The 14,836-nt window shown below is 41.0% G+C and overlaps 1 protein-coding gene across 5 annotated transcripts in view; it reads left to right on the forward strand.

The window, feature by feature from the left end:
- Positions 1–1,517: 1,517 nt before the first annotated feature.
- Positions 1,518–14,836, forward strand: part of dlg3.S (discs, large homolog 3 S homeolog) — a 146,381-nt gene continuing 133,062 nt past the window's right edge. For 2 of the 5 annotated variants that reach the window (XM_041574418.1, XM_018232927.2), the window contains exon 1: positions 3,583–4,537. In XM_041574418.1, coding sequence (XP_041430352.1) covers positions 4,208–4,537 — 330 coding nt within the window. In that variant the 5' untranslated portion in view covers positions 3,583–4,207. Of the gene's footprint in view, positions 1,586–3,579; positions 4,538–14,836 lie in introns of those variants that run through there. The other 3 variants (XM_041574420.1, XM_041574419.1, XM_018232928.2) reach the window with 3 other exon arrangements.

Below are 14,836 nucleotides of genomic sequence, written 5' to 3' on the forward strand. Positions count from 1 at the left end.
TATAGACTCACCCACCAGTGAACCATCACCAAATCACGCCCACATTTCAAGTGAACAGTTTAACCCTAGATAGCCCATATATCCAGTAGACTTCGATGATTTCGATTTGGTCTGAAAAACAAAGTGCATAGTGCCTTATAGCCTAATATATTAAGATGAACAATCACATTTTATAAAAAGACATAAAAAATAAATAAATATAGTGGAAATATTTTTTCATTTTGGTGAAATTGTGATAAAATTTGCCTAAAATACTTTAAAAACAAATAGAATATATATTAAATGTACAAGACATTAGCAGTTTGAACAGACACTCATTACATAGAGTCAATAAAAATAATGGTGTATACATATTGATTATTTATAAGAATGGGGTAAATGAACAATACTCGTTGAGCCCTTGGGGGGCAACCGTATTCAACATTTTGATCCAGTAAACCTCCTTCATTAGCAGCATCCGATCCCAATCCCCCACTCTAGAGGGTTCAGGCACTACATCTATACCCATAAATCTGAAAGTCGGGAGATTGTGACCCATTTTTAAAAAATGTTGGGGTAGGGGTAAATCAGATTCGCCGGTTTCAAAGGCTCTTTTAATAGAAGACCTGTGGTTACCCATCCTCTCACTTAGGGTATTCTGTGTTTTACCAACATATGTCAAACCACATGGGCATGTTATACTATAGATGACATGTGTGGATGTACAAGAGATACTGTACCTAATCTGGATATCTTTACCAGTATGAGGATGTCTGAATGTTTTACCTGGTGACATGTATCAACATGTAATGCATCCTGCACATTTGTAGCAACCTTTCTTTAATTTACTAAGAATGTTTCCACCAGGCTCATAGCATTTGATTGGATCTGTCTGCATTATTAGATCCCTTAAATTGGGTCCGCGCTTGTATCCCCACAATGGGTTTTGTGTTAGGGATTGGGATATTTTTTTATCGCTTTTCAAAATAGGCCAACTATTCTCTACAATATTCCTAACTGCCATAGAACCCGTCCTATAACTGGATGTTAGGATAAATCGGTTCTGTTCATTTGAACTTGTTTTCTCTTGAGTCTGTGTCACGGCGCCTTCAAGTCGCTGACTAGCTCAGAGTTAGAGAGCTGAAAAACAGGAAGTTCTGTTCTATTATTTTAGACATCCAGTCACTCCAGCCTTTTTACATTATATTTTTGCCCAACTAACTATATTAGAAATATTTTTTACAGCCTATCTATTTAGCCAGATTTTATTTTTACACTGAACTGTTCCTTTAAAGTACTTGCAAACCTCTGACTCTGTTTTCTCTTTATTACCTCCCTCTGAATCTGCTTGAAAATCTCCTATATATCTGTGTCCCCTGACCCATGTACCATGTGACTTTAACCTTTGAGACCCCTCTTAGAACATTCATAATCTTGAGTCTGTAGGTTCTGTTCCTGATTTCACATTCTGAATTTCATTCGGCATCACTAGACAATACAATTGCATGAGAGGTAAAAGACTTACATGAGCCCAGCACAGTCTTTGGATGCCATGGCAGCTCAGCGAATTGCTGGATGCTTCAGTGCAGATTGGGTGTTTGATCTGGTGAGTCTGTTCTGGATATTTTTTGTGGAAAATGCTTTGCTTCTTCTCTTGTGGTGATCTCCAGACTTAGCAGAATCCTTTGGCTTTCATGGCTGCCGTGTGCTTGAAGAAGAACAGCAAGCATTAACACTGAAGTGTATTCATAGCTCTCGGCTGGTTGTGAAGAGGCTAAACGCAGCCAGCTTCATTGAATTTAGATAGCCTGTTCTCTCTGAGTAATGGGGGAAGGGGTTTTTGAAGTGGCTGGTCATCTCTAAGGGCTGGAATGATCATTGTACCCTCTATGGGTGGGAGCTTTGCAAGGTATGGAGATACAGTACATGTAATAGTATGTAGGGAGAAAGTATGGAACCACCAGAAGTCATATCACAATGGAATTAAAGAGAAGGGGGAAACTAGGTACTGAGAGCTTTTAGGAGAATGCGTTTACTTCCAACTTTTTGCCACTTTATGGCCCTCAGTGCAGCCCTGTGCTGTGACCTGACTTTTGATTTTTCAGGTTCTGCAATGGCCCAGTGGTGCCTGCTCTATCCTCCCTGGTGAAAAAGTTTGCAGCCCCCCCCCCCCAACACACACAAACACCTTGGCCTTGTATTGTTTATGATTATTATCCCTGGTGGTTCAGCACCGGTGCAACTGTCACTTGCTTCTTAACCTTTCCAGCCAATGAGATTTAGCATGGAGGCTTTGTGGCTAGCGATTGGCACTCATCCCTGGTACGCAGGTGGGAATTTCCCCTCTTCTTTATGGTCTTGTCCCAACCATTTGCAAAATCTTCCCTTCATTCCTCCAGAACTGCTGGTGCTCTGCAAGCTGACGTAGGAGTGGAGCCCCAATGATTGGGGAAGGGGTGGAAAGGTGACCTGAAGCTTGATCATTTAGAAAGGAGAAGGAACTCTATTTTTTATGGAGCTAGAGAAGTAGAAGGTTCAAGCTTAAGCTCTTTTTGGCTACTGGCATTTTACCCTGGAAACTTTACATGCCACTAGGGACTACTGGGAGTCTTTTTAAAAGGCCAGTCTCTTTCTGCTTGGTCTGTCACTTGCCTGATTTCTCATTGAAGGCTGCTTTTCTTTGGGACCTGATAAAGGTTTCTTCTGATGGACCTCCTGTGGGATAGGTTCTGTGCTTGCTCTGCTTCCATCAGGTTAAATCTAATTCAAGTTGGCAGTGCAGCAGTATATAAAACCCCAAAAACCTCTCCCTTATTTCTCAGTCCCTGGCTACTTTAAACTATCCTTCCTTTGTTCTGGGCCCTCCACCCCCAGCCATGCTGCCTCCCCTCCTCCAGAACCTCTGGCACCCCTGCCCCTTATTCACCATCACTGCTATGTGACTTTGCTCAGCATTTTTCTGTATATTCCAAATACATCTTATCTGCTTATCTAATGTGCAACATTTTGTGGATTTCACAGACAAGCTTATACCCCAAGGTCATCACATATACTTGTTGCTCTGCACTGAACAGGCTAACAGATTTACTGATTTACCATATATACATTGCCATAGGCGTTACAGATGTCAGCTGTGTTGCACATCTAATAACAGTACAAACTAAACATGTTACAGACACACCCTGCTCTGGAGAAGAAATAGTCCTGTTATACTGCAGTCACATACTGTTGTGCAGATACAAGGCTAGGGGACTCTGTATTGCTTTCTATTTGCACTTTCTATTTTCTTATTAAACACTGTGCATCTCTGCAACCAGCATTAAGGGCTTTACATCTTATGCACATTGTAGACACTGGTTGCCATTTTTAATGACGGGAAAGTACAGGATCAGCACACTACTCTGTGCAGCGGGGGAGGGGGGGGCTGGCAAAGAGTCCTGTATGGAGCATCTTGTCTCACACGCCACAAGGCACAAATGCTAAGATAAAGTGTCCCCTCCCCTCGGCTCTCATTCCCTAGCCCTCACTTGATTTCAGGCGCTCCCCTCCCTCAGTCCTCTCCTAGCTGCAGACCCCGGTTCCTGTTAAGTCTCTGTTAGTTAACCATTAACAGCCCAAGCCAACTCTAGCCCCTGCCAAGAGTTCAATGCATTGCAGGCACCATTCTGGCACAAAGAGGGTTACAGGTGGCGCTGGTGCTGATTGGCTGCAGCCAGGAGATGCAGCATCCAGAGGCAGGAGGCAAGAGCTCCTTGAGGGACCAGCAGCACAGGCTGTAGTGCAGGCAGCCTCAGGTACCCACAGCACAACACGGGACACCCCCACAGCAGGCAACACCCACCTACCACCATCTTTAGAAGCAAGGAATTGAATGCAGGAGCTAGGTGCTCTCTCCCCCTTCCCATCCAGGCCCCCATATCCGAAAAAAGAGGAGGATGGAAAATTTGGAGAATTAATGCTCCTTCATTTTGAGCCTTTAAAGGGAATCTGAGCTACATCTGACAATTTCCTCTTTTATATTGCCTTCAGCAATACTGGATTGTGAGAAACGCTGTGCTTCTGCCCTTTGTTTTTTGGGTTTTATTTTGTTGGCAGTGCCTAGGTACCAAAACCCATTTCTATGGCATCTATGGTAGGCACTGCATAGGTTGGGTGCATCTGCATCACTAAGCCTGCCAGCTGCTATTGTTTTGAGGTTCCTGCCCGGCTAACTGGCCTGGGGCTTACCATGCACAAACACCATCACTGCTGCAAGTGCCCAGAGTGTTACGAGGCGTCCCGCATGTCTGCCCTAAGAAGGATGGAGCCCCCCACCTATGGGGAATGGCAGCACGAGCAGTATGGGGGAAGCTATGGGGGTTACAACTCCCAGACCCTGCCATCTCAGCCTGCTGTCACTCCCACAGCCCGGGGCAAATCTAAGCTTATGCCTGCTACACGAGAAAACCTCACCCCCACCCTTAAGGCCCCCCCAAAGAGTGCAACCCCCAAAATGAATGGCAACAGTCAAAACTGGTGGCCGGAGTGCACCTGTACCAATCGGGATTGGTATGAGCAGGTGAGTAACCCCCACCTTTGGCAGGGCTCCCCAAAATGTCATATTTGCAGACTATGAAGGCAATAATATATCAGAAAATGCTATACATGCCAATATTTTTATGAACAGACAATATTTGGTTTTTCTTAATACAGGAATTTTCAGTTTGCAGCAATAGGACTGAATTACTGCTCCCAGTATCCCTAGCAGCCTTAGTATAGTGGAGAGTCTGAGAGCTGTAGTTCTGGATCTAGATAATCTTTATACATACATGTGTAGCAGCACCAATATTCAATACTGATTTCGGGAATATTGTTATGTAACAGACACACACACAAATTCATGTGTGCATGGTGGTGGGGCTCTGTGGATATAAACTGATATCTATAAAGGCTTGTAAACATGCTTAATATTTCTTTATTAATTGATAACCACACACATATTTACAGTTTCAAACCAAAATGGTTCTCTCTGTTGGGGATGCATCATTTTATCAAGGCGTATTCATTCCATGTCATATTTTTTGTATTGTGTGTGATCTTTCATGCTGCCTGTCCATTGAGTGTGTGCTTGTTTGTACATGTTGCCTGTGTCTGCATACACACATAAACATCTGCAGTACATGTTAAATGACACACGAGGATTTCTGCATTGTGTGTGGGTGGATGTACATATGTGTGTGTTCACAGATTATTTTATAGGCTACCATATAAGTGGAAGGGACACCATATTTGTACAGACACAAACAAATCAGGCCTACAGGGGGTGATAGTAAAGTTTTCCTTCTATGCTTGAAAAGGGAAGACGGTTGTGTTTAACAGGGTTAGCACTGTGGGAGAGCTGACTCTATACCAGAGGCTGGTTGCACAATTTAGGGAAGTAGGTGACAGGGAGTCGGGAGAAGTTCCTGTGCCTGAAATGGCTAGATTAGTAGTTGGGTGATACTTACAGTAAAGGGTCAATTGTGCTGAATTACTCTTCCCAAATGAATGTAATATAAATAAATGAATACTGTCATGACCAATAGGTCACCTCAAATAATAAATAAAGCAACTCATTGATAAATGAGGCTTAAATTGTTTTAATGTCATTGATGTATAATCTCTGTTACGCAAAGAGGAATATGTTGGTGCTATATGTATAATATTTCTTCCTGATAACAAGCCCCCCCTTTTCAGTAACTGTGACTATTGCTCATAAATAAGGCAACCCTTCCTCCAGTAAATGAAAATACCAGGTTCAACTATACCAGAGACACTTTCCTTCTAATGAAACAGCTGGCCAGTGAGTGAGAGGGTCCTACAATAAGACATTCTGTCCTGCCTTGGTATTAGTGCGCCCCCATAAGCCAAAATGTGTGGAATAATTCCATAAGGCAACTCATATCTGTAGGTTTGCTGCTTTGTGCCCCTCCTCCTGAAATCTTCCTATTCTGACAGAGAACTATGGCTATTATTCAAATATTGTCTTGCTTGTTTGTATGTATGTCCGCCACTATATATATATCTGTGTATGTGATCATATAGGTGGGGGTAGCACCCCCTGTGTTACAGCCTTAGTCACTGTAGAAAATGGACGAAGAAATCTGAGTGATGTAAAATGGAGACTGTGTGCTGGGATGGAAACCCAGGGAGAAATGACTGTTCACCCCCACATTCACACTTCTATTGGGAAATGAGTTCATATGTGTAGATTGGTATATTTTAGGGTATTTTCACATGAGAACATGTTTATTTGGCTAAAGCCCTTATATACAATGATTACACTTGTGTGTGCAGCATACCTATACATCACTGTAAATCTCTGAGCATTAATTTGTATACCGTTGCATTAACATTTATATGTGTCTTTCATGGATCGTTTGTTCCTTGTTGCGAGTGAATGGGTTAACCAGTCATGTATTTAAATATACTATATGTCATGGAATATATTCGTCAAGTGAGTGGGACCCTTTGGCTCAGAATATACCTATGGGTGGGCTTGCAGTAAGTAGAAATTCTATGCACACTTTATGTACAAATGTGCATAACTATTTAGACTTTTAGCTCTCTCTCTCTCTATGTGTGGGGTATATGCATGTACTAGCTATGCACACAATGCTGCCTGACAGCTGGTGACTCCCCTGAGGCAGGTTTATGGCAACAGAAGGGTTAATTACTCTGACAAGGTGGGGGGGTTGAAGGAGCAGGAATTCAGTTACTATGGAAACCTCCTCCTCTTGCACAGATCACTATGTACCAGCATCCTGCACACTCCCCCCCCCTCCACCATGGTTCTCTTACTCCCTCGCTTCCTCTCCATCTTCTTTGCATTTGCTCTCATTTCCTTTCCCTTTTCTCCCCTAGTTTAATACTCTTACCTTTTTACCCCACTATCAGAGAGACAGTGGCTTAAAATAGGAGAAATACAGTGCTAACCTCTGTCACAATGTACAAATGCATTGGCATGATGATATGATGGGGAGAGACATCCTTAGAATTAAAGAGATTGTGTAATGTGTTAGGAGTCTGATTTAAAAACCACTTCAAATAGGCAAAATTCTCACCATTACATGGAAGGAATGGCTTCAGCATGATGGTGACTGTAGAATTGCATTTGCTTTGTAAATCTGCTGAATAGTGGGTTGGTAGACTGCATTCATACGAAAGGGTTAGAGTGCTACATGCTTCACATGATAGATCATCTTACCGTGCGTAAGTGATGAAGACAATGTCATGCACAACCCCATTCAAATATGGTAAAAACAAGAAGATCACCATATTTAATCAAGGCTAAGATAGAAGAACACAGGCAAGATTTTATATTAATCACCAATGCAAGACCGATGGATATACGTGCAGGGCCAGAGTTTGAGATTTTCCCTGTTAGGCAAAGACTACATAAAGCAGGGATGTCCATCTAGTAACCCTCAACCACACCATAACATCCAAACCTACCTACCTTTGGCAGGACATTGAGAGTTGTAGCTCGGCATAAGATGTAACTTCAAAGGATGGTCATGCTGGTGTAGGTAGTAAATTAAATCTAATAACCATTAAATACAGTATATGTAATCTGAATTATTGTCCACACCATTCTCTGACCACAGGGCCAACCAGTCAGGTTCAAGGCAATTGTTTCATAGGTGTGTGTGTGTGTGTAAAACTGGCCCATGACATAAAGGAAGCTTTTCAGCAACGTCCCTGTCTATCCAGCTAGGACAGGGAACACAAAATCTACTGTAGTTGTCATCTGTAGTTTAATTGGGTCCTTAAGTTGCCAATTTCTGGTGCATACATTAATTTTAGAGAGGTATCATCATGGAAGACATCATGGTAGAAGTTGCTTGCTAGGACAGAAATAATATTCTAATATATAACACAAACTGATTGCTTCAGAAAGATAGATACCTTTTTGGAGTATGGAGGTCTGATGTATATTTCAGGACATCTATAGACTGCTATAAGCTCAGCAGGAAACTCAGTTGGCAAGACATTAAGTTGGGCTAATAAAGGGATCTGTGTCACACTGAGATTCAATAATAAGCCCAAATAGGCCCAGTACAATGTGCTTATATATATATATATATATATGGCACCTAACAGCAGCCCCTGTGGTATTTGCAAGCTTATCCAAATTTTCTGGATCCTTAGTAGGTTTTACTCTTTTTCTATGATGCATATCTACCCACTACCACTGTTAAATGAGTAAATATCCCATGTGCAATTCTACTAATAATTATGGGTACAGCAAAGTGGTCTGGGATAGGAGACATATATGGCTTGCTGCCAGTATTGGGAATGGGTGGCACACACTGTAGGAACATTATGCTTACTTGATAAGTTGGTTGAGTCATAGTTGCAGAGGAGGAAGGCAAACTTGTTTCCAGAACAATTTAGGTTCTACTAAATATTTCAGGTTTGCCTAAAAGTACCCAGGGCACTTTCCATTAGAGCATTGCACCACAATCTATGGGAAAACATGCCCAGGGACAGATTAGCAACTAGAGTAGAGCTTACAATGTAATTGTGAATTTCCCATTTTTTGTGTATAGTACAATTCTATGTTATATACATAGATCTTATACCTGAACAGATGGTTCATATGGAATAAGCTGTTTTATGAGGTATGGATACTGGGCAGATATGGCCTTCACACTTTCACTGTCCTATAATTGATATGGATAGTACACTTATGTATATGTTGTATAGACTGACCTAATGCTCTGACTTTATAGGACCTTCAGATAAGAACAAAGTGGACTGGGAGTTGCTTTTGCTTTAGTGGTTTTGTGTCCTATATTATCTGGCAAAATCAGACATCGGCACATAAACTTGGGTTGATTTGTAAATTACCCCCACTGTCTTAATGTGAAAAGCTGCTATCTGATGTGTGGGAGAAAGTGAGAAAGGCCATATTGATACAGGAGGGATTGGATTCTACCATATGGGAGACCGAAGGAGTCTGCCTATATGCTAAAGACAGCACACTAACATACAGATGGAGCACAATGTATAACTCACTCTGTGCCTCATTCTGCTATGTGTGATGATCTAAAAAAGAAGCTCCATTCATGTCTTTTGAATGAATGCCAGATGCAGTATTGAATTATAAAATAAAATGTGCCACACCTTCATCTGCAACATGGTGGCCTGGAGCTGGAATATTATGAAATGATAACTTTTAATTGTGTCTGAACTGATATCCTTAATGTATTTAATTGTAATTTGTCAATGACTAAGTATGCACTGAATCCACTATTTGAGATTCGGCCAATCCCCAAATCCGTTGTGAAAGATTTGGCCGAATACTGAACATATACATATGCAAATTAGGATTGGGAAATAAAAAAAGGGGAACATTTTTTTTACTTTTTTATTATGTGCTGACAAGGCATGTGATTTCCCTTCCTGGCCCTAATTTACATATGCAAATTAGGATTCAGTTCAGCAAATAGTTATAATTGAAAAACATTTTTTCTGTAATAATAAAACAGTATCTTGTAGTTGATGGTAAATAAGCTGCATGGATAAATGTTGGAGGCAAAAAATCCTATTGGCTTTGTTTAATGTTTAAATTATTTTTTATTAGACTTAAAACAGTAACACCAAAAAACTGGTGGTTTAAAGGAATGACAATATAACACAATGTTGCCCTGCACTGGCAAAAGGGGTGTATTTGCTTCAGAATCACTACTATAACATAGTAGACCTTTCAGAATCAAATTCAAATTAATGACACTGACTTTCAAAGCACTTCATAACTCTGCCCTACCCTACATCTCTGAACTCATCTCTATATACTCACCCAACCGCTTACTACGCTCCTCTACTGACCTGCTACTCAACTCTTCTCTCATTACCTCCTCACATGCTCACATTCAAGACTTTGCAAGGGCTGCACCCCTCCTCTGGAACTCTCTCCCATGGTCTGTCCGACTTTCTCCCAACCTTTCTGCTTTCAAGAAATCTCTTAAAAAGCAGTTCTTTCGAGAAGCCTACCCTCACTCTGCTTAATTACCAAACGCAACACCACATACAGTACCACATTTCTCACCCACTTAATTCGATCTTGACCACTCCCACACCTTGTGTATTACTTTCTTCCCTTTAGAGTGTATGCCTATGCATAGGGCCTTCCTCACCTTTTTGTACCTGTATTGATTGTGATGTTTGTAACTCCATATGTTCTATGTATGTAATTCATGTGATTAAGTTGTATAATCACATTTTCTTTACAGTGCTATGCAATATGTTGGCGCTATTTAAATACATGTTAATAATAATAGTAAGTTAGGTTGAAAAAAGACACACATCCATCAAGTTCAACCTTTGAACTCTATTTTAACCTAACTGCTAGTTGATCCAGAAGAAGGCAAAAAAACCCCATCTGAAGCCTGTCCAATTTTCCTCAGAGGGGGGAAAAATCCTTCCTGACTCCAAAATGGCAATAGGACTTGTCCCTGGATCAACTTGTACTATGAGCTTTCCATTACCCTTTAATCCATCACTTGCTAAAAAGCCATCCAACCCCTTTTTAAAGCTATCTAATGTATCAGCCTGTACAACTGATTCAGGGAGAGAATTCCACATCTTCACAGCTCTTACTGTAAAAAATCCCTTCAGAATATTTAGGTGGAAACTCTTTTCTTCTAATCGGAATGGGTGACCTTGTGTCAGCTGGAAAGACCTACTGGTAAATAAAGCATTTGAGAGATTATTATATGATGCCCTTATATATTTATACATAGTTATCATATCACCCCTTAAGCGCCTCTTCTCCAGCGTAAACAATACCTATTTGGCCAGTCTTTCCTCATAGCTAAGATTTTCCATACCTTTACCAGCTTAGTTGTCCTGTTTGAGCACTGGAGACCAAAACTGTACGGCATATTCTAGATGGGGCCTTACCAGTGCTCTATAAAGTGTAAGAATGACCCTCTCCTCCTGTGAATCTATGCCCCTTTTAATACAACCCCAGGTGCATGACTTTACATTTATCAACATTGAATCTCATTAGCTGCCCAGATTACCAGTTTGTCAAGATCCTGTTGTAAGGATGCCGCATCCTGGATGGAATTAGTTGGGCTGGAAAGTTTTGTGTCATCTGCAAACACTGATTCATTACTTACAATACCCTCCCCTAACTCATTAATGAACAAGTTAAATAAAAGTGGACCCAATATCGAGCCCTGAGAGACCCCACTAAGAACCTTACTCCAAGCAGAAAATCTACCATTAACAACCACCCTCTGTACCCTATCCTGTAGCCAGTTTCCTATCCATGTGCTTTTTCGGGTTAGTCCTAGCCTCCGCCACTATGCGCTCTTCATTTCCTTTCTTTGCCTTCCGGATTGCTGTTTTACAACATTTATTATAGTGTTTTTATTCATGCAGCTTCTGTCTCCACAGACTTGTAGTTTTTAAATGCCTTTCTCTTCTTTCCTATTAACTTCTTTACTTCTATATTAAGCCAAATAGGGTGATTCTTAGTGCTTCTACATTTATTCCTTAAGGGAATAAATTGATAACAGTAATGATGTAATATCATTTTAAATGACAACCATTTCTGTTCTGTGTTTTTAGCTGAAAACAATCAATGCTCTGAAGGGCAGCCCTCAATGCACTAAAATTAGCTTTTCTGAAATTCATGGTTTTTGATTTTTGCACCAGACATTAAGGGGCAGATGTATGAAGGGTCGAATATCAAGGGTTAATTAACCCTCGATATTCGACTAGGAACTAAAATCCTTCGACTTCGAATATCGAAGTCGAAGGATTTAGCGCAAATGCTGCGATCGAACGATCGAAGGATTATTCCTTCGATCGAACGATTAAATCCTTCGAATCGAACGATTCGAAGGATTTTAATCCAACGATCGAAGGAATATCCTTCGATCAAAAAAACTTAGGCAAGCCTATGGGGACCTTCCCCATAGGCTAACATTGACTTCGGTAGCTTTTAGCTGCCGAAGTAGGGGGTCGAAGTTTTTTTTAAAGAGGCAGTACTTCGACTATCGAATGGTCGAATAGTCGAACGATTTTTAGTTCGAATCGTTCGATTCGTAGTCGAAGGTCGAAGTAGCCCATTCGATGGTCGAAGTAGCCCAAAAAACACTTCGAAATTCGAAGTTTTTTTACTTCGAATCCTTCACTCGAGCTTCATGAATCGGCCCCTAAATGATATAACATTATGGTCACTATTGCCGAGGGGTTCAATGACTTGCACATTTACTATTAGTTCTGGGTCATTTGAGATCACTAAATCCAGAATAGCAATTTTTATGGTTGGCTCCTCAACAACCCGTGCCATTAAATTGTCATGCAACTTGTTTCCATTAACTGATCTGGCAGTACTGTTGCTCCAGTCAATTAAAATTCCCCATTATCATTACTTTACCCTAGCAGCATTTTCTATTTGCATCAGGACTTTTCTATTAGCCTCCTCCTCCTCACTTACACTATTAATTTGCTGGACTCTTTACAATTGGTGAAGAACTCCACCCATAAGACTTCTGCCCCCTCATTTTATAATATAATTTACTCCTTTATATAAGCTTTTATATCCTGCCTAACAAACAGACATACCCCTCCTCCTTTTCTATTGCCTCTGTCCCTCCGAAACAAAGTATAGCCGCTGATATTAACTGCCCAGTCATGCAACTCATTCAGCCATGTTTTGGCCACACCAATCACATCATATATTCCCTCCAGCACCTCCAGCTCTCCCATTTTACAAGTCAGACTCCTTGCATTTGCAAACAAACATGTAATACTGGTACCCAATTGAACATATGATATGCGGTCCCCCCTATCCTTAACAGTACCCCCAACCAAATCTCCACCCCCATTTCCCTTCCTTTGCCCACTATCTCATCTAACCTGTCTTCCACTAAATCTTTTACTGAACCCCCCCATACCTAGTTTAAAATCTCCTCCAACCCTTTAGCCATCTTCTCTCCCAAAACAACTGCATCATCATCATTGAGGTGCAGCCCATCCCTAGCAAAGAGCCTGTAGCCGACTGAGAAATCAGCCCAGTTCAACAAAAACCCAAAACCCTCCTCCCTACAACCATCCATGCATTAATCTCCCTAAGCTCCCACTGTCTTCTTAGCATTGCTTGTGTCATAGGTAATATCTCTGAGAAAATTACCTTGGAAGTCCTCACCCTCAACTTTACTCCTTTAATCGTTCTTGAGGACTTCACCACCTCCTCTAACTTTGTCATTGGTACCTATGTGTACCAAGACCTAATGGGGACAGCCATTCAAGCACAGGATACACAGTAGATAACAGATAAGTTCTGAAGAAACCTATTGTGTACTACAGAGCTTGTCTGTTATCTGCTCTGTATATTGTGCCATTTCTCCTTTTTGAGCTTTGAATGGCTGCCCCCATGGCTACACAGCAGCTTGTTTGTATAAACTGCAGTAGAGTTTCTGAAGCAAACACCCAGCTGTACCAATGTAGCACAGTCAGTTTTGCATTACTTTAATACACTTTAGTACACTTTTATTTTTTGGTGTTACTATTCCTTTAAGGTATGAAGATCTAAATAATGGAAAGATGCCTTATGCAGAAAGACCCAGATCCCAAACATTCTGGATAATAGATCCTATACCTGTTTCAGAAATACACTGAAAATTAAAATAGCTCTTCACAACACTCATGCAGACAGGAATATGGAAAATACCTTTATATAAATGAATAAGAATGCAGTAGGGTTAAGTGATAGCATATTTTAGGCTACTTAGCTATCCCAGGTAATCAGGAAAGTATCTGCAGATATGGGGAGATTATGATGGCCTCTTTTCGTGTAACGCCATCTGTACAAAGTACTGTACATGCAACTTCACGACCCAAGGATGAACATTCACTGGACCTTCAAAACACCAAAGTAGTAGTATGGCAAGGAACTTGTGTCACATAACTGGGGGGTTATTTATCAAAATCCGAAATGTTTCTGAAAACCACTATTTTCTGAAAACCACTCCGAACATGGACTTCCCCCCCATCTATTGAAACATTTTTATGAAAAATTCTTGCACAGGAAAAGACTCGATAAAATTGTGAAAAAATCCGAATAGTCCAACCAGAAAAAATCAGACTTTAATAAATAACCCCCCTAGAGGTATTGGGTTATTTTCAGTGGGCTGTACACTTTATACCATATGGCTGCTGTACATTTGGGTTCACATAGCACCACTTAGGATTTTAACTTTATTTTAAGGCAGTATAATGATACTGTGCTAGGGAAAGTCTAGGGATAACAGTGCCAGCTTAGGGCAAGTAACTCTTGTGCCTGCACCCACTCACCTATTATCTGCTTTCTACCCCAATCCCCTCTACTGGTCCTCCCTCCTGCTCCCCCACTTGCTTACCTGTGGACCATTCCCACTTGCTTTTTAGGAAGGCAATAAGTATTTTTTTGGGGGGCACCTCAAGCCACTGCCTCTTCTGCCTTCCCCTAATTCCAACCCTGAGGGACAAGAGATGACAATTCCAAAGAGGGTAACAAAAAATGAATATACTGTATCTTTTCATATCTGAGAAAAGTAAGAATGATGCGTTCTTATATTACTGCATTAGTTATGATATGAGTAAACAAACATTTGAACTGACCTAGAAACTTGGTGCTTGATAAAATAGTCTAAGGCTAATGCCAGACATGTCTGATTTTCAAAAAACAGCTCATCTGCTCTATTCTGTGTCTGCACCCAGAGCCACTGAGTGAGTATGCATTTTGGCACGGAAAAATTGCTCAGTGTGTCTGCACTTGGGCTGGTGTAGTGGTTCCGGGTGCAGACACAGAAGAGAGCAGGTATGAGTGGAGGGGCTG

The sequence above is a fragment of the Xenopus laevis genome, chromosome 8S (genome assembly GCF_017654675.1).
Source record: "Xenopus laevis strain J_2021 chromosome 8S, Xenopus_laevis_v10.1, whole genome shotgun sequence".
In the NCBI taxonomy this organism is placed as follows: Eukaryota; Metazoa; Chordata; class Amphibia; order Anura; family Pipidae; genus Xenopus; species Xenopus laevis.